A 24680-nucleotide genomic window follows, 5' to 3' on the forward strand; every position below is an offset into this window, starting at 1 on the left:
CATTCTTATCAAATTATTCAACAAACAGAAATGTATCATAATATAAATACTATAAAAATGTTCACACTGTAATACCTACAACAAAGATAGTTAGCTATGTAAATAAGTTACACACTGATAATTACACAAGTTCAATTATCAATATAATTTAAAAAGGACTCCTGCAGGTTAATGTAATTAACACCATCTGATTCATTGCGATTGGAAGGTTTCATATTCCTACACATTTGAAGGAAAAGTAACTATAAGAAATATATATATGCATACACGATGTTGTACACACATAGAATATATTTAATGATTATTAGCATAAGAGAAATTCATAATTAACTGTAGGCTTGAATTATACTCAAAATGTCATCATCGTTCTATTCCAACGTTCTCCAAAACAGTTGATAATATGACATTATCCCCAAAATGTACTCATTGTTTGCAAATTTCCTTAGTTTTTGAAACTAAAATGTTTAGCAAACCTGTGAAACAGTAAAATTGCCAAATCTAAATTTAGCTAGCTGTTCCAATTTAGTAGGAAGATATCATTGTTAGCAAGGTGCAAAGTACAGTGAAACCTTATTAATATGGTCACAGGATTAGGCCTCAATAATGAGGAATACGGTAAATATACTTAAGTTATTATAGGTGGCCACTAGAGGTCTTATTTATACATAGATAAGGTATAATACATAACCTTGTTCATAAGGCCACTTCATTAGCGATAAAGGCCATATTATTTTGTCCCACAGGTGGCCATGGTTCATCATATCAAAGTGACTGCTCTATTAGAGTATCTCAATCTCAAATGTATTATTGGTTGCAATTTATCTACAGTACCAATATTCTCCAACAAGCAGATATTTAACCAGAAAGTGTGGCCACGGTGCAAATATTTAATTAGCTAGCCATTTGTTGTATGGACATTAGGAATTTGTCCTATGTGTAGGAAACATACCTGTAGGATTGTCAGCAAAAGTTACTACTAAGATCCCTAACCAGCAGTAACTAATTAATAAAGCAGTGGTGGCTAAAACAGTACAAGCAATAGATGAACAGGCATCAACTATAGTGGAAGCAATTAAAGCAGAGTAGCTAAAGCAAAATCAACTACAGCAACAGCCACCAAAGTAGCTGCAGCCAACACAGCAACAGCCAAAGAAACAGCAAGTAGCAGCAGCCCCTGTAATGAGATGGTATTATTTGAAAGTTGGCTGCTTTTACTGTACAAAGAGAATTTGATAATATATATACTCGAATAAATCAGTCAATTATTCTATTACTACAGTCACTGCAATACCAGTATGAAAGTTACTAGTCAATACATCAAGCATGGATTTATGCAATCCATTACAATTGTAAGGGCTCAGTTACAATAACAAGCTTCTGAATGTTTTGAACATTAAAGCAACTATTATTAAAAATTACAATAAAAACTACACTGAATTTGGGAACAATATCAATTTTTTTCAGAGAAATTTGGACAAATATGTTGTAAATTTTGAGCAAAATTCGTTTATTGGGATGATCTACAGCAGAGGTTCCTGGGATAAGTATGTATATGTGCATATATTTCATCATTACATACTTCCTGAGATCATTATCACCTAATTCCACATGTTGATTGATTGAATAGTGATAAAACAATTTCCTTTTAACAAACCATTTTGTAGCAAGTATTTTGATGGCAATCAAAAGGCACAGAATTAGAGGAATAAACACCAAGGCTATTGCAATTTCTACAGTTGCAGATGACAGAAATGTAAATGTATTTACATTAATAACCAATACTAATGTCAATAACACAATTGAATCCAACGCATTGTGTAAATCATTCTTGTATGGTTGAATCCAAATATGAATCATAGCAATGATGATACAAGCTGTTTGTAGGTAAAACAACATGTTGTAATAGTTAGTGTTACCAACATAAACTATTAAGATGATCACTTGTCGACATATTAGATAGTATGCAGCAAACCAATGATATTTGTCCTTGAAGCATCCTTGAAACTGATCCAACAATGGCTTGATTCTGATCAATGTGATTTTCTTTCTTATTAGTGGCTCAAACAACAATAACACAAGCAGGCCAATTAGCAATGCTTCACACAACAATGCTACAATAGCATACACTAAATGACGATTAGTAAAATATTTGATTTCTGGAGATAGGAATGTACGGACATCGTCAATATCATTAAATGTTAATGGCCTTAACAACTGGAGTGATGTGGAAGCCAAAGAAGTATAGGATAGTAGTATTAGAATACATATTACACGAATTATACATCGACTAATATACCGAGCAATCCTTAAAGAATACCTTGCAGCTATAACCACAGTCAGTGTTATAATGGAGACAGCTACTGCATGAGAGTAATGAATGAAATGTTGATCAATTCCACTTAATCCTTTTACAAAACACAATTTTCCAAGTACTTCTGGTGTTAGCTTTGCAAAACTTGATAAAATAGATATTGCTTGAAATGCACCTTCGGAGATATACAAGTTGTTACCTAACAAGATATCCACTATGCTGTAGAAATAGATTATCCCATACACATATCCTGATAACACTTGATTGTTGAAATACATTACTCCAAATACAACTGCTACTACTACAATCCAGTATATAATTGTCAATAATACCACTAATACTGTTATTCCAGCAGAACACTTGTCATTGTTGATACAAATAGGAGAGTCGTAAGCCAGAGTGTATCCTGAAATACACTCACCACAAGCTACTCCTGTCCTGTGTGAACTACATTGCTCATCTGATTCATTTGGTAGCTCAAAATATCCAGGACTAGTTTCCTCACGTTTAGCAAAGTTACAGTAATCGTTGGGACAAAGTGATGAAGTGTAATGGAGAGATACATTACCTACCCAGTAACCAATCCTAATTTCTGAATAGTCTCTAGTACACTGAATAATGTCAGAACGTGGATAACACACACATTGTGGTGGTACATATGAACTGTCAAACAGGTATCCACTACGACAAGGTGACAACTTCACTACCAGAGTAGCTGTGAGCTGTTTGTAAGTAGGCAACAAAATTGACATGAACGTAATGTTAATATTATAATTATTGACCACATCATTAATTGTTTTCGGAAACACTTGGAACTCTTGCACTGAATTACTAGCTACACTGATCTGGTCTTTGGACAACACATAATCACTACCACAAGTATCACATCTCATATGAAATATAGTTGGTTCAGCACTGTGATTAAAATAGTCGAATACTGAAGCAGAAAAAGTTATTAATTCACCAAGCATATTTAGTGACTGTATTGCATTACTACTCTCATTAGTGCTATATGGAGCTATCTCTGGTAGATGCAATTTAATAGTATGTGGAGAAGTTATAACTGGATAACTTCCAGTATGCACTATTTGATAATAATTGAACATATTTGGAACATATAGCAGTGAAGCATTGTCACTGTCATTTGTAATCACATTGCATGACTGTGGAATATTGAAATATATAGAATTACCTGCTAAATTAGCTGAATTATTAACAAAAGTAACATAAGAGTCATTTGGTAATGCAGTAAAATAGTTACCATTGAAAATACAATTATCAGGTACATTCATATAAATAGCTCCACCTCGCAATCTAACGGAGTTGTTGATAAAATAAATCATGGATGCTCCATATACTTGTATTCCTCTAGGTGCTAGTTCAAAGTCTATGGCTGCACCAGTGTTAGCAGTGTTGTTAGTAAAATAGACAATCTCATTAAAATAGACATAAAAGTTAGAAAGATAATAAAAAACGGAGCCAATATTGTTAGTAAAGTTAGACTCACTGATGTTTACATAACTTGGGTAAACAGTAGTAGCATCAACATGAAATATACTATCACCACCAACATTACCATCAACACTACAATTAACAATATTAATGAAATATGTAATAATAGCCAGGTTATCTTGGTTGGTTATGATATTTAGAGTTGCCAAATCATTAGTCGCGTTGTTGTCCACAAGTGCACAATTTGCTAATGTAATTTTGTTCAATATAAAGTTACGATTACAAGTGCGGTAAACTGTTAGAAATAGTACTCCTCCTGTTTGTCGAAAAAAATTGTTTGACACAAAATTTACTCTCTCAAAATTAAATACATAAGCAGAATCTGCAGTTACAATAGACACACTACCATAGGTACCATTATAAGTCTCATGTGTTGTTGTGTTATAAACTAACACATCAGAAAATGTAACAGTTTGCATATTGCATGTTGACTGTAATACAGGAGGTGTTATACGTACGCCTACAGCACCATCAAAATTGTTCATAAAATTGCAATTGGTGACAGTTATGACAGAAGAAGAAATCATTGAGGTGACACTCAATGCTCCTTCAGCATGAATGACTGATCCCGGCCTCCTTATTAGTAAATTGTTTTCAAAAATGGAATCATTCACTTGAATAACTGCTAATGGTAGCCCAGATGTTGCTACCAAGACTAAAGCATTAGCATTACTCACAAAAGTTGAAGCAGATATATGTAGAGATGGTACTTGACTGTTGTTACCACATCCTGTCAGATTAACATAAATTCCCTCGTCACTATTGTTATAGATCCTCAGGTTGGACATATAAATTGTTGCAGAGCAAGCATAGCTGCTTATAATCAATCCTTTAGTTGTGGAAAAAATACTAGTGTTTTGAACAACAACGTTTAAATTTACAGAGGGATCGTTACCCCTGTTTGCAATGAGAACACCACGATGCCTAGATGAGTCCATATGACCACTATTTATAAAGTTAGTTCTGGATATTGTAACATTTAAATCATAGCTTCCATAATACACAAGTAACCTTGTGCAAGTATTGATAAGTAAGTTTGGGAAGTCAGAGAGAAAATTACATGCTACAATTCCAACGTTTTTACTAGCATTGTATAAACCAACTGCACAGATCAGTGAATTTTGAAAACTACATCTAGCTATTGAAATATTTGAAATACTGTAAAAATTAATGGCTCGATACCATTGAGAAGAGTTGAAAAACCGTCCACACTGATCAAATGTAATCCCTTCAATGGTGATATCACTACATGATGCACAGTATATTGCCCCTACATTGTTACATCTGATGATAATATCATTACCAGTAATTGTGATGTTGTTTAGAAAACTTGATCCCATTTTTGTGAAGCGGTCTAACACAACTGATTCTGATGTAATATTAATGATGGTATTATCTGTTAAATGATGTAGAGCTTGTGAAAGTGAACTACAAAGACACAGGCTAAATCCACAACACTCTGCACTGTCAACACCAGCATTATTAACAGTTATAACTTTACCATGTGCTGTACAAGCAACAAGTAGCAATACAACAGTAATTGAAGTCATGATTACCTAATTAATAGAAAGAACAAACTTAATACTTACTTTCCTCCTTTTAACACTTGTATATAACAATGCATTAACACACACATACAAATAGAGAAAATATTGTTGATTAGCTAACAGACTGTGGACATCACAGTATTCTATCCACATCAAGCTTAACCTCTGGCAGGTGGTTATACTTACAATTATACTGAGAGTGTGACACCATCTACAGAGCAGTGTTAAAGTTGTCATCATGCAGAGTAATTGTGGCATTGCTGCAATAGTTACATGAATTGTCACACTTATGCCTATCACACTGCAGTAACAAACATTGTGTATACATATACTGTATATGGCTTTTACAGCCAGGCAGTGAGCTATATACTTTTGAGATATTCAGTAAATATTCAGTGAATAAACAATTATACCTTCACTTTAGAGGATAGCTAAGTGCTGCAAGAAGGTGCTATGCAGTGAAACTGTACAGCTTTTCTTCAAAGTCATCCAAAATACTTGTATGGGTATTAAAATTTACTCTATACTGGCTTGTTCAAATCTACATTCAAATCACTCAGCTGTAATATTGTAAATCAATCCACAGCATATATCTCTACTTCTTATCAAGATACATGGTAGTGTGTCGTGCAGCCCAAGAATCCGGTGTGCAACACCCGTGAGTATATTGACAGGAAGTAAGAAAACGTAATTTTCACACCTCCGTAGCTCAGTGCTGCCTTGATGAAACACGACGATTTTTGCTATGGACATACCCGCCAACTTCAGTACTCCACATACCAAATTTGAGCAAAATTGCTTCAAGCATTCCCGAGATATACGACTTCAAAAATTGGGTTAGTTTCTCCGTTTTTTCTTCTTTTTTCTTCCTCTTTTCGTCACTTACAAAAACTGCCATAAAACGCAAATGCCATATTCAATTGACTTGAACTTTTGCACACTGAAGAAGGGTATAAAGGCGCAGCTTGGTACCAACTTTGGCTGGAATACGATAAACAGGCAAAGAGTTATTAGCGATCATTCATGAAAAATAACATCAATATCAGGGGCAGATCTAGGATTTATAAAAGGGGGGGCTAACTCAAGGTACTAATCTCTTGGGTAGAGGTGTGAGAAGCACACTTCCCAGCATGCTTTGCATGCTGTAACTAGGGGAGTCTGTGGCCATGGGAAAATTTTGAAAAATAGATGCTAAAATACTGCAATTTGGAGACATTTCCACATAAAATTCATAATATTTTCTGCCTGTAGATATTTTATATACTGCCTTTAGATTACAGGTATGGCTCTTTGAAGCATTTTGCTAAAGGAAAAGTTTGGGTAGGTACAGACAACCAAGTACATGATGCACCCCTCTCACAATTGCACAACACTGAATAGGTGCATGTTAGAATAAGAATATTGAAAGTGGAAAATTTTGAAATTTGAACAATGAATCTGAGAGCATTTTCAATGGAAATTGTGTACCATACATATTAACTACACAAGTAGATGAATGAAGCCCTTTAAACAGACCAATGCACTTCATTGTATGTATAGGTGCAGGCAGATTTGGAAACATTCCATAACAGAACCAACTACATGTTTCCAGTGAATGTTCTATTAGAGTAGTTAGCTGACTGCTCTATTAGAGTATCTCGATCTTGTACACCTCCAATGCTGATCCGGGTCCTTGTTGCATAAACTTTAGCATAAATCCACTGATAATACCTTGGAAAGATGTTTATAAGGTGGTTTTATGAGTATTTGTATTATTAGTGATCATATAATTATGCTAAGACAAAATTTCATTATAATACTCAGCATATTGATCAAGTAAAGCCTAAATATGAAGGGGGGGGCTTCAGCCCCCAAAGTCCCCCCCCCCCTGGATCCGCCCCTGAATATGTTGTCACGCCTACAGGGTAAATTGCTTACAGGAAGAAGCTGAAAATCGGTAAATAAATAGGTTAACTATTGAACCTCAAACCTTTTGTGGTTTGAAAGAAATCGAGCTAAAAACCACGAAGATACAACGAAAAAACCAACAGTGTATAACAATTACGCAATCGAGATTAGCAAATAAAAAACGACTACTTGCCATGCCTACCAGAAAAACCGCTTGGAGTAATGCTTTGAAAATCGCTGTACAGATGGAATAATCATCTAAGAAAGGTTCTTTAATGGTGTAGAAGAATCAGACTTAAAGCCACAGAGATATAACACGAAATCCAACTTGGTGGAGATCGAGATACTCTAATAGAGCAGTCACCCTGAAGAGAGAGATCAGCTACAGTATAGAAACAAGTAACCCATATAGAGATCAGCTACAAACAAATCACCGTGTAGAGAGTTCAGTTACAAACAATTCACCCTATAGAGAGATCAGCTAGAAGAAGTTACTTTGTAGAGTTCAGCTACAAAAAGATCACCCTGTAGAGAGTTCAGGTAGAAGAGGTCACCTTGTAGAGAGTTCAGCTACAAAGAAACCACCTTGTAGAGAGTTCAGCTGCAAACAAATCACTCTGTAGAGAATTCAACTACAAACAAATCGCCCTGTAGAGAGAACCGCTAGAAGAAGTTACCTTGTGGAGAGTTCAGCTACAAAGAAACCATCATGTAGAGAGTTCAGCTGCAAACAAATCACCCTGTAGAGAGATCAGCAAGAAACAATTCACCCTGTAGAGAGGTCAGCTAGAAACAAATCATCCTGTAGACAGATCAACTAGAAGAAGTTACCTTGTAGAGAGTTCAGCTAGAAACTATTCACCCTGTAGAGAGATCAACTAGAAACAAGTCATCCTGTAGAAGTAGAGAGATCAGCTAGAAGAAGTTACCTTGTAAAGAGTTCAGCTACAAATAAACTATCACGTAGAGAGTTCAGCTACAAACAAATCATCCTGTACAGAGATCAGCTAGAAGAAGTTACCTTGTAGAGAATTCAGTTACAAAGAAACCACCATGTAGAGAGTTCAGCTGCAAACAAATTACCCTGTAGAGTAGAAACAATTTAACCCTGTAGAGAGATCAGCTAGAAGAAGTTACCTTGAGAGTTCAGTTACAAACAAATCACCCTGTAGGAAGATCAGCTAGAAGAAGTCACCTTGTAGAGAGTTCAGTTACAAAGAAACCACCATGTAGAGAGTTCAGCTGCAAACAAACCACCCTGTAGAGAGTTCAGCTAGAAACAATTCACCCTGTAGAGAGATCAGCTAGAAACAAGTCATCCTGTAGAGAGATCAGCTAGAAGAAGTTACCTTGTAGAGAGTTCAGCTACAAGTAAACCATCATGTAGACAGTTCAGCTGCAAACAAATTACCCTGTAGAGAGTACAACTAGAAACAATTTACCCTGTAGAGAGATCAACTAGAAGAAGTTACCTTGTAGAGAGCTCAGCTACAAACAAATCACCCTGTAGAGAGATCAGCTAGAAGAAGTCACCTTGTAGAGAGTTCAGTTACAAAGAAACCACCATGTACAGAGTTCAGCTGCAAACAAATTACCCTGTAGAGAGTACAGCTAGAAACAATTTACCCTGTAGAGAGATCAGCTAGAAGAAGTTACCTTGTAGAGAGTTCAGCTACAAATAAACCATCATGTAGAGAGTTCAGCTGCAAACAAATTACCCTGTAGAGAGTACAGCTAGAAACAATTTACCCTGTAGAGAGATCAGCTAGAAACAAGTCATCCTGTAGAGAGATCAGCTAGAAGAAGTTACCTTGTAGAGAGTTCAGCTACAAGTAAACCATCATGTAGACAGTTCAGCTGCAAACAAATTACCCTGTAGAGAGTACAGCTAGAAACAATTTACCCTGTAGAGAGATCAGCTAGAAGAAGTTACCTTGTAGAGAGTTCAGCTACAAATAAACCATCATGTAGAGAGTTCAGCTGCAAACAAATTACCCTGTAGAGAGTACAGCTAGAAACAATTTACCCTGTAGAGAGATCAGCTAGAAACAAGTCATCCTGTAGAGAGATCAGCTAGAAGAAGTTACCTTGTAGAGAGTTCAGCTACAAGTAAACCATTATGTAGACAGTTCAGCTGCAAACAAATTACCCTGTAGAGAGTACAGCTAGAAACAATTTACCCTGTAGAGAGATCAGCTAGAAGAAGTTACCTTGTAGAGAGTTCAGCTACAAACAAACCACCCTGTAGAGAGATCAGCTAGAAGAAGTCACCTTGTAGAGAGTTCAGTTACAAAGAAACCACCATGGACAGAGTTCAACTGCAAACAAATTACCCTGTAGAGAGTACAGCTAGAAACAATTTACCCTGTAGAGAGATCAACTAGAAGAAGTTACCTTGTAGAGAGTTCAGCTACAAATAAACCATCATGTAGAGAGTTCAGCTGCAAACAAATTACCCTGTAGAGAGTACAGCTAGAAACAATTTACCCTGTAGAGAGATCAGCTAGAAGAAGTCACCTTGTAGAGAGTTCAGCTACAAAGAATTCATCATGTAGAGAGTTCAGCTACAAATAAGTCACCCTGTAGAAAGATTAGCTAGAGCAAGTTATCTTGTAGAGAGTTCAGCTACAAAGAAACCATCATGTAGAAAGTTCAGCTGGAAACAAATTACCCTATGGAGAGTTCAGCTACAAACAGATCACCCTTTAGAGTTCAGCTAGAAACAAGTCCCCCTGCAGAAAGATCAACTAGAAACAAGTCATCCTGTAGAGAGATCAGCTAGAAGAAGTCACTTTGTATGTAGAGAGTTCAGCTACTAAAAGCCACCCTGCAGATAGTTCAGCTACAAACAAGTCACCCTGTAGAGAGATCAGCTAGAAGAAGTCACCTTGTAAAGAGCTCAGCTACAAAGAAACCATCATGTAGAGAGTTCAGCTGGAAACAAATCACCCTATAGAGAATTCAGCTAGAAACAGATCACCCTTTAGAGTTCAGCTAGAAACAAGTCACCCTGCAGAGAGATCAACTAGAAACAAGTCATCCTGTAGAGAGATCAGCTAGAAGAAGTCACCTTGTAGAGAGCTCAGCTACAAAGAAACCATCATGTAGAGAGTTCAGATGCAAACAAATCACCCTGTAGAGAATTCGGTTACAAACAAATCACCCTGTAGAAAGATCAGCTAGAAGAAGTTACCTTGTAGAGAGTTCGGCTACAAAGAAATCATTCTGTAGAGAGTTCAGCTACAAACAAATCACCTGTAGAGAGTTCAGCTACATACAAATCATCCTGTAGAGAGATCAGCTAGAAGAAGTCACCTTGTAGAGAGTTCAGTTACAAAGAAACCACCATGTAGAGAGTTCTGTAATAAATATATGTATTATATATAATTTGTACATTTATTGATAAAATCAGAAATAGTTTAAGTATTTAAAATATGCTCCATCTTATTCTTCTTCCTGTGGTAAAGAAAAAAGATAGGGTTAATAAAGCCCCCAAGCAGGCTATAGGCTGGCTTTGGGGTATACGAATACAACAAGAAGTGAAATCTAATCAAAAACAGCCAAGCTGTAAAAAGAGTGCGGCCCTCAAAAAGGCTATGGTGAAAAAAGATGTGAAATCCAAGGTGGCGGCCAAGAAATGGCTGTGATGGTAGGTTAATAGTAAAAATTTTAATAACGACAATTCAGGTCAGTTTTGTGCCAAGACGAAGCAGTACCAAATTCACCTGAATTGTCGTTCTTAAAATTTTTACCATTAACCTACCATCACAGCAATTACTTGGCCGCCACCTTGGATTTCACATCTTTTTTCACCATAGCCTTTTTATTTTGAGGGTTGCACTCTTTTTTTACAGCTTGGCTATTTTGGATTAGATACACTTTTACATATTGAAAATGTTTATAAATAACAGTACGAACCATCACAGTCACCAAACTTGCATAATGAACACAAAATGTTTATGTCCAGAAACCCCCGCCTCACAAAATTATTACAAAAATTGAAATTTCAAGTTTACGTCATCTGTTCTGTAGCCACAGTGAATGTGCAGGGCTGAAATTTTGCTATGCCTATCTATTATAACCCAAAGTATTATAAACAGCTTTAGTTAACAGAAGATACAAGCAATTCTTTGAAGCACATGTAAAGTTTGTCGAAAAACTCCCGCCCTACCTTGCCCCAAAGCCCAGTATTTACCTGTTTGTTTCTTGAATTTGTTATGTGCCTGACTAGACATTGGGTGGTCTGCGGTTTGAATCCTGGGGTAGGAGGCATTTTTCCTTTCTTTAGACCATTTTCTGTTTCACCTTATTCTGTTAGCTACTGTTGGTTAAGTGATGTTTAAGTCTTTAGTTCCTGTTTGTTATAGGTAAGGTAATCCAAAGGCTGCAGCACAGGTTGCTGTCAGTGGCCACTGTAAAGCTCTAATAATAATAACAATGTATGTATTTTTTTGTTGTATGCATATTGTTTTGCAACTACATATATAATAAGGTGACCTTTTTGCAGCTGAATTCTGTATGGGTTGATTTGTAATGTAGCTGAATTCTTTACAGGGTGATTTGTTTGCATCTGAACTCTCTACAGTATGACTTGTTTGTAGCTGAACTCTCTACATGGTGACGTGTAACATTGCTGACCTCTCTACAGGATGACTTGATACTAAGCTCTACTCCCTACAGGGTAACTATAACTGAGCTATCTACAGAGATACTTATAACGTAGTTGAATCCTCTACAGGGTAACTAGTAATGTAGCTGAGTGACTTGTATGTATATTGCAAATTGATACCTACTGTACCAAATATTGAGTGGAGTATTTCTATTTGGTATCACAATACTGGGTAGTATCAATAGTATTGCACAGCTCTAATATATATCTGTATTATTATCCAGATAACAATTTACTATCTGAATAGTAATTTGAAGCCATCAGGATAGTTTAAAGCAATTTTGTGTTAAATTTTCCTAGATACATGAGGTTTACAGTGACCAGCACTTCCATGTAATTTTTGTTGTACATTGCTTGACCTTGTCGATTTGTCTTGCTCTAGTTTGAGCTCTAGTTCTGGTGCAGTCACAGGTATTAGCTACCGCAGCACACGCTCTGGAGAGAATGGAGTGAGACCTGTGGCATGAAATCCACCTATGCAGTGTTTTGGCATGAAGAATGTTTCCCACAACTTGGCATTTAAACATGCTGGCATATTCTCCTCTGGTTTCCAGCTTGTACAGCTTAAGGATAGCTTGCCATGCATTCTTCAATGGTGTAAACACTCCAACGTCAAGAGACTGGAGCAAGTGTGTGGTGTTTGGCAGAAAGCACTAACTTTATTGGCTCTAGCTTGACAAAATAGTTCTATGCTGATGTGTGAGTAGTGCCCTCAAAGAATAATACTACTGGTGGCTGGTGCAGTTTTGGTCAAATGTGCCACAGCAGGCAAAAAACAACTTACGAAACCATGATAAGAAGTTGTTTGCATTCGACTTAATGCTCATGGGGGAAAGGCTGCCACCATTTATTCCCTACAATTAAGGGGAAAACCTGTATCAGAGATGGAATACAGCAGGTGCATAAGTGTTGCCAGCACAATGTACTGTGATAAACTGCCAACCTGATACACCTCCAATCTCATAGATTGTCCTTGTCCCATGTCTTGCTAGCAGTTTCTGGGAGGACACAGAAGTACAAAAAGGTTGTTTCATCACAGTTCCATAGCCTAGTAAAAATAGCCTCATCAGCAACCTGTAAGATAGTGCCTCCCTCACTTTATCAAATCAAGCTCTCAGAACCTCTTCAATCCTGCTTGAGCCCTTTTTATGCTTAAATGTTGAGGCTTCCTGATCATTGGCCACCTTCTCTTAAAGCATTGCCACTAGTCTTTCCCAGGAATACTCCTCCATGAAAGGGTTTCTCGATACCATTATCTTTCAAGTAGTCACTATTTCAACCAGGGCATGAGTTATCCCAAATTTCAGCAAGTGCAGCACATGTCATGGCAATTTCTCTCTCTTCAGACATTGTCAAAACAGCTGGACCACCAACACCAACTGTCTTTACATTTCCATGGAAATGATCATGCAGTGTGCTGGAAGTGAAACCATACTTCCTTGCTGCTGTACAAGCAGTCAATCCATCTGTTTTACGAACCTCAGAAAGTGTTGCTCCTACTATAGCTCTTCTTCATGTTAAATAGGTAAAATACTAAAAATAGCTATTGAAATTCTCCCGCAGAAATTCAAATTCGATTTGTGTGCATGCATGTATCTTTTACAAATACGAAATAGTGTAATGTTGCTGTGTGCAGTGTTTACACTATACAGGCTTGATATACCACAAACAATGATTGCTTAGTACGGTGGACTCTGTTATTCATGCTTTTTGGGTTTAATTTCATCGTGATGAATTTTTGAGCAAAAATATTTATGCATCATTTAGAACTTTGCAAGTTCCTACTACAGTCAAAAGTGTTTGGAGTCTGTTTATACCACTATTGAAGAGAGCAATGTAATGGCGTTGTTAGGTCCAAATTTCAGCAAAATCGGTTTCGTTTTTGTGATGTAAGAGCGGTGGAAACCATAGCTGTCCAGAAATCCCCTTACTTACTTTACGGCTGTGAAAACAGGGTGCAATCTCACTGAAAGCCAAAAAAAAAGAGATGTAAAATCAAAGCCTACAATGATATAATGCCGATGATCACATGTATACCCATCATTATTCAAAGCTGGAGTCCACGGTCTGGCATTGGCTGGACCACTTTTCAGCTATAAAACATTGAGATACTTTAACAGAGCAGTGATTACATTATACTCTTAGACTAATAGAACAGTCATCGCGAAACTCTACATTAAGTACAGAATTCTTGGTCTAAACCATTATACACCTACCCTGTATGTTAATTGTCTTCAAATTGATATCTGCATGGTATTACACTACCTTTGGGATAATTGATCATGGCATGTAATTACAATCAAAATAGCTTCCATATCTCAAAGAACTAAATTTCCACTTATAGAATTAGCTATACATGACATGAAACAGATATGAAATTGAATTAATTGGTACAGTGTTGCCATATCAAAACTTGCTATTGGGAATTGTAAACCGAAGTGGTCAAAATAAAATTTTACATAACATCAAGTTTTGCTATTAGTTCTTATGAATTATGTAGCTAAAAATTAACTCCATGTCATTTTGGTAGTCTTAGCTTAGTCAAACCAGTTGGTTGAAAATCTTGCTGACAGCCATTATTTCTTGCCCTATGTAAATTGCATGCATTTTGTACTAAATACAAAAAATACAAAAAAACCCAAGTATTAGTACCCATAATCTCTACAGGACATTATACAAGCCCTTAAATTGCTCTACACGATTCTGCCAGAAGTAATGCTCTAGTGTTACCATAGTAACATTTATTTACTATTGATTACAACATAATATGTGCCAATTGTGACCCCATGCAATTTATATTGAAGTAATTAATTACTTGGGTGGGAAAACCCCCCAAAAGCAAGCTGTTACCCTCAACTGAATTCGTTAAACTTGGTATCATTCTACGTGTCAACACTTGCTGATTAAGAATCCACCTGAAGTGCCCTACCAATTATTATACCGAGTTACATTGTAAAACATACGAAAATCAGGGTTTTCCTGCAGTTTCCCTAGACCCCCTAACTTGACATACTAACAGTGTTGGGCAAGTTACTTTGTAAAAATAACTATAGTTACATATTACTTGCAACTGAGCTATTTAGTTACAGTTACATATTACCCATAAAATAAAGTAACTATAATAATATTACATATTATATTACTTTGTGTCACAGCCTTAAGCTGTCACGTGTGAAACTACCACCTTATCATGTGACATGATTGCGTTGTTGGACAATGTGCAAATCTTGGTCATAAGTAAGAAGCTTCATTCAGTGAATAAGCTGGTGAATAAGCTTCATTTAGTAATCCACCGTTACTCCGTGGATTACTAACGAGATTAGTAACTTTGTTAGTTGTAATATTACATAATATTAGATTCATTACAGTAACTATATATTACTTAGGTAACGCGTTACATTTGTAAGTAAATTATATTACCTGTTTTTATAGCGTATTTCGTTATATTACTTAGTTACCACAAAAGTAATAACAGTACGTAACGCGTTACTCCCAACACTGCATACTAATGGATAATATCCGCAATGACGTTTTCTGACTACACAAAATAAAATGGCCGTGCTAGTGTGGGGACTTTGTACAGGGAGGTATTGGGCAAGATAGTGTTTCCCTATGATAGCATTTATAGATTCGAAAAACGATGAAGGTGAGGCATATAATATACAATGCAATACAAATAAGCCTAGTTGTGTCTGAATTAAAAATTTTCGGTCTGCTTTCCTTGTTGGAACGTGGTTTGCATCGTCACGGTACGTGTACTACTTCTTACCTTTATTATCTTGTGGTCCCAAGTGTAGAAAACTACAGACAATATTCATTTCGAATACTGCATGTTAAAGTCTCTGAAACCCCCACACTAACATGGCCATTTTGTCAATATGACATCAAATTTCGTCATTGCAGATATTGTCCATTATAATGCATACTCACTGTATGTGCTTAGCTAGGGTCCCCAATGAAAAAATCGACTTTCACCAATAATTTCTTACTACTACGGGATACTTAGCTTGTTGTACTGATATTTGAACCACTACAAATCAGAAGCCGCAAGTCTTTTAGATTGAGAAATCGGCACATTGTATTTTCACGTATTGCATGATTTGCAGTAAAAACATGGAATTGTAAGTGTAGCTTCTTGCAAAGGACTGAGTCGAACTTTCTTATTAGCTGTATGTTATCTTAAGTTGTTGTGCTGTGCAAAACATGCATAGTAATGGGTCAACGTCTAGCTGGGTGACTTACAATGGCTTGTTTTTGTGTCTGCAAAATCATGAAAAATGTGTTTGAGTTGCTCTGGCTCCTACCACGAGAGAAGCCAGATCTTCCTCACAGCATGGTCATGCAACTGGATGTTCCCTCAGTCTATAATGCAAGTTTGAAAAGAATCCTTAACTGTATGCTATCTGGCTGGTGACGACGACATATTACAGTGATTTTACGAAAAATAATGCAGCCCAATGCTTATGCAATTGAAACTACTTTACTAATTATGGGTTAATTGCAACACTAACCACTTATATACTTTAAATATATCAAACCGGATGACACGAAGCTGCAGCTTTTTTGGTGGCAGAGATCGTCAATGTCCCAAATTGGCGATAAAATATTTCAACATCACCAGCCAGACAGCATACATCCTTGGATTCCTTCCATCTTTGCAGTATAGACTAAGTAAGCATCCAACCATGTCACCATGTGGTGAGGAAGATATGGCTTCTCTGGTCGTAGATGGTAGTGCGTTGAAAACAATTTTTTTATGGTGCTGTTTTGAAGAAAGCAACCTTCTGCAAGCAATGCAGCCAGACATTTGTCAATAACTATGCACGTTTGCAGAGCATAGCAAGCCTAGATAACACCTAGCAAATGAAAAAAGCTCAAACCATATCTTTGACAGTATCTAGAAACTGACCTAGGCCTAGCTTGGTCAGTTACTGTCAAAGAAATGTTTTGAGCTTTTTTATTTGCTAGGTGTTATCTAGGCTTGCTATGCTCTGCAAACCTGCATAGTTATTGACAAATGTCTGGCTGTATTGCTTGCACAAGGTTGCTTTCTTCAAAACAGCACCATAAAAAAATGTTTTCAACGCACTACCATCTACGACGAGCTGAGAGAAGCCAGATCTTCCTTACCACATGGTGACATGGTTGGATGCTTACTTAGTCTATGGAAGGAATCCAAGGATGTATGCTATCTGGCTGGTGATGTTGAAATATTTTTATCATCAATTTAGGACGTCGGCGATCTCTGCCACCAAAAAAGCTGCAGCTTTGTGCCATCCGGTTTGATATATTTAAAGTGTATAAGTGGTTAGTGTTGCAATTAACCCATAATTAGTAAAGTAGTTTCAATTGCACAAGCAGTGGGCTGCATTATTTTTCGTAAAATCACTGTAACATGTCGTTGTCACCAGCCAGATAGCATACAGTATAGGATTCTTTTCAAACTTGCATTATAGACTGAGGAACATCTAGTTGCATGATCATGCTGTGAGGAAGATCTGGCTTCTCTCGTGGTAGGAGCCAGAGCAACTCAAACACATTTTTCATGATTTGCAGACACAAAAACGAGCCATTGTAAGCCACTCAGCTAGACGTTTACCCATTACTATGCATGTTTGTACAGCACAACAACTTAAGATAACACACAGCTAATAAGAAAGTTCGACTCAGTCCTTTGCAAGAAGCTGTACTTACAATTCCATGATTTTACTGCAAATCATGCAATATGCGAAAATACAATGTGCCAATTTCTCAATCTAAAAGACTCGCGGCTTCTGATTTGTAATGGTTCAAATATCAACACAACAAGCTAAGTATCCTGCAGTAGTAAAGAAATTGTTTGGTGAAAGTCGATTTTTTAAACCAGGCGCACGCCCACAGCTGGCCGAAGGCCGGCTGTGGGCGTGCGCCTGGTTTACTGAAATTGTTTTCGTAAAAGTGTGTGTGTGTGTGTACCTATCTACCTATCTACCTATCTACCTATGTTTGTCCGTACGCACCCACGTGAGCAAAATCGTTTAATAACGGTAAAAGCAGCTTTTGTGTAAGAAGTAAAAGTGAAATGAAGTCTGTATTAAACTTCTGCACAGGTGAACTTTGCTCTGAGGTGGTTTCTTTTCGGCGGACTGAAATACGGGTGTGGTGACTTTCCTCAGACTACCTTCCCCTTGAGGTTTTCAGGCATTTAGCAACTGAAAAATAACGGTGCAGGCCTCGTACACTGCCAGGAATAGCCTATCGCTTCGAGTTGAAAGGGGGCGTATCCCTTACTTACGCGAATGAAAATGAAGAGCAGCTTTGAGGCTTTGTCGAAAGAATTTGTGGGGAAAAACACGTTAGTCACACTATAAAACAGTTTAAAAGATAGTTTTGTGCGTAATATGTTGGTAAAAGTGGTTTATTTAACAAACGCTTCCTTAGCAGTGCATAGCAACGTAATTGAACGAATTACGAATATTTCATGAATTACGAAATACGAGAAATAGCTAATTATATTATTGCACAACCCAAACTACCCTATTGTAAAGTTGTAATACATAGTTGGTTAATTCATAGTAGTATATACTGTCTATAGTTATTCCAGATGAGTTAGCTAGCTGCATGGCGCCTGGTTTTTAGAAGTAGCACAACATCAACTTGTTTCATTAGGGACCCTAGCTTAGCACCAGGAGTTCATAAGCCCGTAGGGCGAGGAGTATACAATGACCATACCGATAGTACAAAATGCATAATCTAAATTAACGTAGGAGTAGTGGCATGGCAACGAGCTCTACTATAAATAAAATCAACTGTATTTCACGTAACCCTTGGTATCTTAGGAGTATCTATCTGAGAGGAGGGCCGTTTCACCTGAGAAGACGTACAGGGCTCTTTATCTGCCATTCTCGAGCAAAGAAAAAACATATATACCCATATACGGTATATCGAATAAATAGATAGTTACTATTATTATATACAGGGTTGCTATGACAGTGGATTGCCTACGTTAATTTAGATTTCGCTATTTGGTCGTTGTATACTCCTCGCCCTACGGGCTTATGAACTCCTGTTAGCACATAAGGGGCTGGGCAGCTAGGATTTAAATATCACATCAGATCAATAACAAGTAGTGTGCATGACTATAACCTCCATTGCAGTCCATGGATGGCCTGACCACTCCAAATCTCTGGGCTTCGGCCCTGTTATTCATTAAGAATTGGCCATACCGACATGTTTTTGTTTTCAGTGTTTTTCGCTTGATCACTCATGAGTGGGGGCCCGCACCCATTTTTCGACGCCGGGCCGTTCTAGTTTTGCTCGTGATCTGTAAGCAGCACTTTATGCGGTGTTATAATTGAAACCATCTCCGAATCGCTGCCGGATACAGGAAGTAATGACAGCTGCCATCTACGTAAGCGTGAGATACTGATTAAATAGGCGGCATTTTCTTCAAGTTCTTCAAGACTAAGCTAACGAGGGGTCCGTAACGCAGTACTTAGATTTGAGATTTGAGAAATCTTAAGAAAGATTCAAGATTTTGACTAAGATTTGAAAAGATTTTACAAGATTTTAAGATTTCAGTTAAGATTTGAAATACTTTTAAATACTATGTTGTAGTGCTGTGGAGCCGTGTTCTGTGCCTGGTATGAGTCAAGGTACGAGTCTACTGAAGAGGCTACTGTTTAGCTATTGCAATACTGCATACTACCTGCAATAGAGCTTAGTATATATGGCTAATTTGCCTAGGTAAATTGGCGGCTTTGCCCGTTGACATGTAGCAAGTTAGCCTATAGCTAATGGAACTGTGTCTATACAGTTACCTCACATAGTAAGTAATCATGACTAAGAGCTAGTTCTCCTTGTAGTGATCTCAGTAGTGATGAGAAAATGCCTAGATCTTGAGTTGTACATACTTCATTTGTACTGAGCAACCAAGATAGTGACATAGCAAACTACTTCAGTGCTGGTCACCGTAGCTAAAGCATTCAATCAAATCAAATAGCCCTGCATGCACACATAAGCTCAGTAAATCTCACACTAGAGTTGGCAAAGCTTAATTAATAATTATACTATTATTAACTACTACTTTGCCCTAGCTTTTCATGCCGCACATGTATAGCTGTATTATAATACTGTATGCATCAAATAATATGTCTAAAATCATCATGTTTTGCCATGTCCATGCAAGTTGTGTACATTTTAGCTAAATCATTATTTAGACATCTCTTGCAACTGCTGACAGTTTGACTGCATAATCGTCTCGATAATTGTGTACATGCAGGAACTTCAGCATATCAATGGTGTAGTTGACTTCAGCAAATGTGGAATAATATGATATCAAAGATACCACACAATTAGATTTTACACATAGATTCCACACTTATATATAATATAACTTATAGTGCAACTGTCTACCTGAGTTAGCAAAGTGATATGGACATTGACCCATTGAGATATAAATTATTAGCTAGCATGCTTGTTAAAGTTTGTGCGTGTATTGTAAATTGTATGTATATACATACGTGCATAAACTCAGCTAAGCGAAGGTATCAGATACGTTCATGCATTTCAAGGTATCATGGTATCAGATGCGTTCAGTGCAAGTATATCAACTTCCAAACTGGTAGTGGATAGTTCCTGAGGTTGCTGCTCCATCTCCTGTTATCTTTCACTAAACAATAATAGATGAGATAGTAATTTAATCTGCTCGAATCTGTTCAGCTAAGAGTGTGATATCATTTGGACACATTATATTACTTGCTGGCATGGTAGAGTTAAGCTTACACATTACATAGTGCATGTTGCTACATAGCTAATTATAATTGGACTAAGCTTTCATACCTGAGCTTAATGTTGTGGGATGCTGGTACAAGATACCAGTGCAGGAATATTCAAAAGCATGCAAATTCTTTGTAACCAAAACCTTAAGATTTCAGAGACTCCAGCCAGCCGTGTTGTGACTTGATTCACAGCCAGCATACAATCAAGACATGTGCCTATGGTTATGGAACCATAGCAGGGATTATTAGTCTTCTCTGTATTCTTCTTGCCAGCATGTCTCTGACTCCCTATACTGACAAAGGCTTTCAGTAGCCTTCACAGCTGAGGTCCCATATGAGTGGGATAACAAATTAAACTACATAGCAAATATCACTACTCGTATCACTAAAAGCAGGGGTCCCACATGTGTAGCTAAACTTTTCATTTGCTGCATGAATGTTGGCTAGTCTATATCGAGGTCTATACTATATCTAGAACATAGGCGGCGGAAAGGGGGGGGGGGGGGGGGGGCTTAGCCCCCCCTCAGAATGATATCACACCAAAATTATCTTTCTTGGAGTGGGGCTGAACACCGTGATAAAGATCGAGATACTCTAATAGAGCAGTCACTCTAATAAAGTAGTCAGTGTGTAGCGAGCTATGAAAGGATTTTTATGTAGTTTATCAGCTAGAAATGGTAGCTGGTGAGGTGAAATGCTCTTGTCAGTTGGTTGCGACCTTTTTTTTTTTTTTTTGGTCTCACCTTACCAAACTATAGAAATAAGTCTGGGTCAGCCCAGCCCCCCTCATATCAACTACTTCCTCCGCCGCTGATCTAGAATATAGAGATTGAGATGTGTTGATTATAATTACTGCATGATGATTTTCAAGAATGTGAATATTGACGAGACGTGCTATAGATTTAGCTAAAGAGCTCACTAAAGAGATGTAGCTGTTAGCTATTGGAGTTTTATCTTGGCTATTATGTCAGGAGCAATATGAATCCGTAATGCACCATGCTCACTCTTTTCACAGGTGTGAATTCAGTATGTAGACTCACCTAACAAAGATCCGAGTCTGGATCACTAACTAGCTTGTCCCAACGAGTTCGTCAAGTAGCTAAAGGCGTTGCGAAGAAGATACAACCTCGGGAACAACTGGCTATATCTCTGGCAATATACGTAGACTGCAAGAACCCAATAATCGCACAGTATACGTGGACGAACAGGCCTAGGTGCAAGACAGCCGCAAGAATACGTGTTAACAAGCAAGAGCTTGAGTAAAATATCCAAACGCTTACTGAAATTTACTAACAAGAAGATTAAGATTTGATTGTGGTAGTCTCAGATTCAAAGATTTCAGCGAGATTTTAAAGATTGTAAAAGATTGTCACGAAGATTAGGAAGATTTTAAAGATTCCATGGATTTTGCAGATTTCACAGAGATTCAGAGATTTGAGAAGATTCTTGTAGATTGCATGGGGATTCCAAGAGATTTGAATCTCGGATAAGTTAGATTTAAAGCGTGGCGGACCCCTCGTAAGCTAACATATATACTTACACTATATAACTTACCTATAATACCCAAACGTAGCTCCTGGATAATGTCTTGAACGCCAGCTCCAAAATGCTTCAATTCAGTGTTCTTTTCTTTTTGTGGTTTAACCTTGACACTGAGTGGCTGCGTGGGTCTGTCAGTACATGCACATGACCACAAAAATATTAAGTTGGCGGCGCCCACCTTTCCTTCATAATCCGATATGCGACGGGAAGCAGGCGCTTGTAATCATAGCAACCGTGTGTTTAAGCGCTTCTAATTCGTTAGGTGCTCTATGGTGCTCTCTAGGCGTCTTCCTTGCTACTCCAGCTGGTTGTCTTACAACTATCCTATGACATAGGACATAGGCTATGTGAGTTATAATTATATATGTTGTATTGCTCTGGGCACCATTGATAATAGGGGTCCTTTATCTGTGTATGCAGTTATTAATGTCATGGCCCCACCCCAGGATCATATCATTTTGGGACAACACTGGCTAGTGTCAAACTCCCCAGTACTGGGGCAAACAATGTTACTGAATCCCTTCCTCTTAAGAGGTGTTTATTTATTAAGATTTTTATTTGATGACCTTATAAAATTCACTTTGAGCTGTCATTAGTTGTCCCAGGGGTGTAATCTCTCTCACCCTAGACCACAAGGGTCTGGTGACATGCAATGCAAAATCTTGGTAGTGACACATGGAATTCATTGGTTGTCAATCAGATTCTAGATAGCCTCTTGTGTCAGTTATTTTGGTATGACTAGAATTCACTTTGTTCTTTATTGTAGTCTCCTGTACTGGTCACAGTCTTCCAACACGTGCACTTTTTATCATATCCTATGCAGAGCTCCATCATCAATGTACGTCACACAAATTTGTAATGTGCAGTTAATGTAATATATTGTAATTACCGCCAAGCATTTCTATAGCATGTCACCAGACCCTTATTGTCAGGAGGCGACACTAGCCATGGTCAGTATGTAGCTGTCAAAGCCCTCTGTGTGTGTGGGGGGGATGGCCTATTGGGAAGATCATTTAATACATGGGGCGTGATATACTGAAGTGCTTGAACAGGTGACCATTAGTCATGGCAGTGCAATGGAACCTGCCTTGGTGTCCACCTGTATACTGATGACCTTAGTAAACCACAATTTGATGCAGCTACCATACAGCAGAAAATTTGCCGGAAAGAAAAGCTGACTTATCCATAAATCATCGGCTTTGACAAAATATTTGTGCTCATCAGGTTTTTCTTGTCAAATTTTCTGCCGTATAATACCTGTCTAGTACCTGAAGGTGGCCATTATAGGCATGTCCTACTGTATGTGGACTCAGTAGTATCTTTAATTTGAATTCATGAAGCTAGAGTCATTACTATATAAAAGCAAATGTTGATTGCATTGTAGTCAAAGTACTGTTGGATGTGCATATGGAAAACACAGCATTAGGAGGTGTGGACATGTATGGTGTGTTGAGAGACTAATACAGCATGGGGCAAAGCCAACTTCTATATTAATCTTGAGACACTCCCCAGTGCTGTATTTTTGTACACACAAGCATAGGCAGTGCTTTAAGTATTAAGTACTTTCTCGTCATCATCTTGCTCATAACTTTTTATCTTGAGTACCTAAGCTGCTTCAATTTTCAGTGATCAGACTATAGCTAAGTGTACATTGTTCTTGTAATCTATTTCTAGTCATAGAACAAATTGGTAGGATTATATCAGTGATTTATAATGTACACATGTGATCAATGATACTGTCCTTGTTTTTGTAGCATTCTTGTACTGTATTTGCCCAATTATCCACATAATGTGGCAGATACAGTGTAGCAACTAGGTGTTAGCATGTTCAATTTCAGTTGATTACTTCCTGAGATTCCTTTGTGTATGCCCATTGCATAGTGATAATTATACAGGTTATCTGTCTGACGTATGTGAGCCTCTGTGGTACTACTTATAGCTGGTTTCTAGGCAGTGGTTGCTATGGAATTGTCAGGGGATACTATTAGATGGTGCATCAATTGTACATACAATGGTCCAATTGTTTTATAAACACCCTACAGGCTGTAGCGCATAATGCATACCTTATGCATATTCAAAAATTTGCGAGGAGTGTTCTTGATATTAATAATGGAGTGCCATTGGGCTCACATAGTACTATAGTTTTTTACCTCAGTTACAAATTAAGGCATTTAATCTGTATGTTCAGTATACTGTGTATTATATATGTAATCCCTCTTTTTACTGACAGTGGAAGCTGTATGACCAATAAGGGCAATGGTAGCAGTAACATGAAACAGCATCAGCAGTCCAAGTAAGGTATGTACATACAGTATGTGCTTTAATTTAGTGTTGCACCAATAATCACATCGGTATAGGAAAAACCATACATTGGCTACATCTTTGTATATCAGTATTGGATTGGCAGTAAATGTATTAATTTAGAAATACATGCTCATGTGCACCAAATGGTG

At 37.5% G+C, this 24680-nt stretch overlaps 1 protein-coding gene and 1 long non-coding RNA gene across 4 annotated transcripts in view; one reads left to right on the forward strand and one right to left on the reverse strand.

Moving 5' to 3' along the window:
- LOC136250624 (uncharacterized) lies at positions 1–22372 on the reverse strand. Of its 2 annotated transcripts, XR_010698603.1 has the most exons (3): positions 22240–22372; positions 5127–5379; positions 1–219 (listed from the first exon to the last, which is right to left on the reverse strand). XR_010698603.1 is itself a non-coding variant. In XM_066042852.1 (2 exons), the coding sequence occupies exons 1-2, from the start codon at positions 4759–4761 to the stop codon at positions 132–134; spliced, it is 3270 nt and encodes a 1089-aa protein (XP_065898924.1). In that variant the 5' UTR covers positions 4762–5120; the 3' UTR covers positions 1–131. The 2 variants fall into 2 exon arrangements, 1 of the variants encoding a protein (XP_065898924.1); XM_066042852.1 differs by lacking the exons at positions 5127–5379; positions 22240–22372 and adding an exon at positions 1580–5120.
- Positions 19206–24680, forward strand: part of LOC136250625 (uncharacterized) — a 7562-nt gene continuing 2087 nt past the window's right edge. The window contains exons 1-3 of one of the 2 annotated variants that reach the window (XR_010698605.1): positions 19206–19316; positions 22490–22574; positions 24458–24525. This is a non-coding gene — a long non-coding RNA (uncharacterized lncRNA). Of the gene's footprint in view, positions 19317–22461; positions 22575–24457; positions 24526–24680 lie in introns of those variants that run through there. The other variant, XR_010698604.1, reaches the window with a different exon arrangement.

The sequence above is a fragment of the Dysidea avara genome, chromosome 3 (genome assembly GCF_963678975.1).
Source record: "Dysidea avara chromosome 3, odDysAvar1.4, whole genome shotgun sequence".
Classification (NCBI taxonomy): Eukaryota; Metazoa; Porifera; class Demospongiae; order Dictyoceratida; family Dysideidae; genus Dysidea; species Dysidea avara.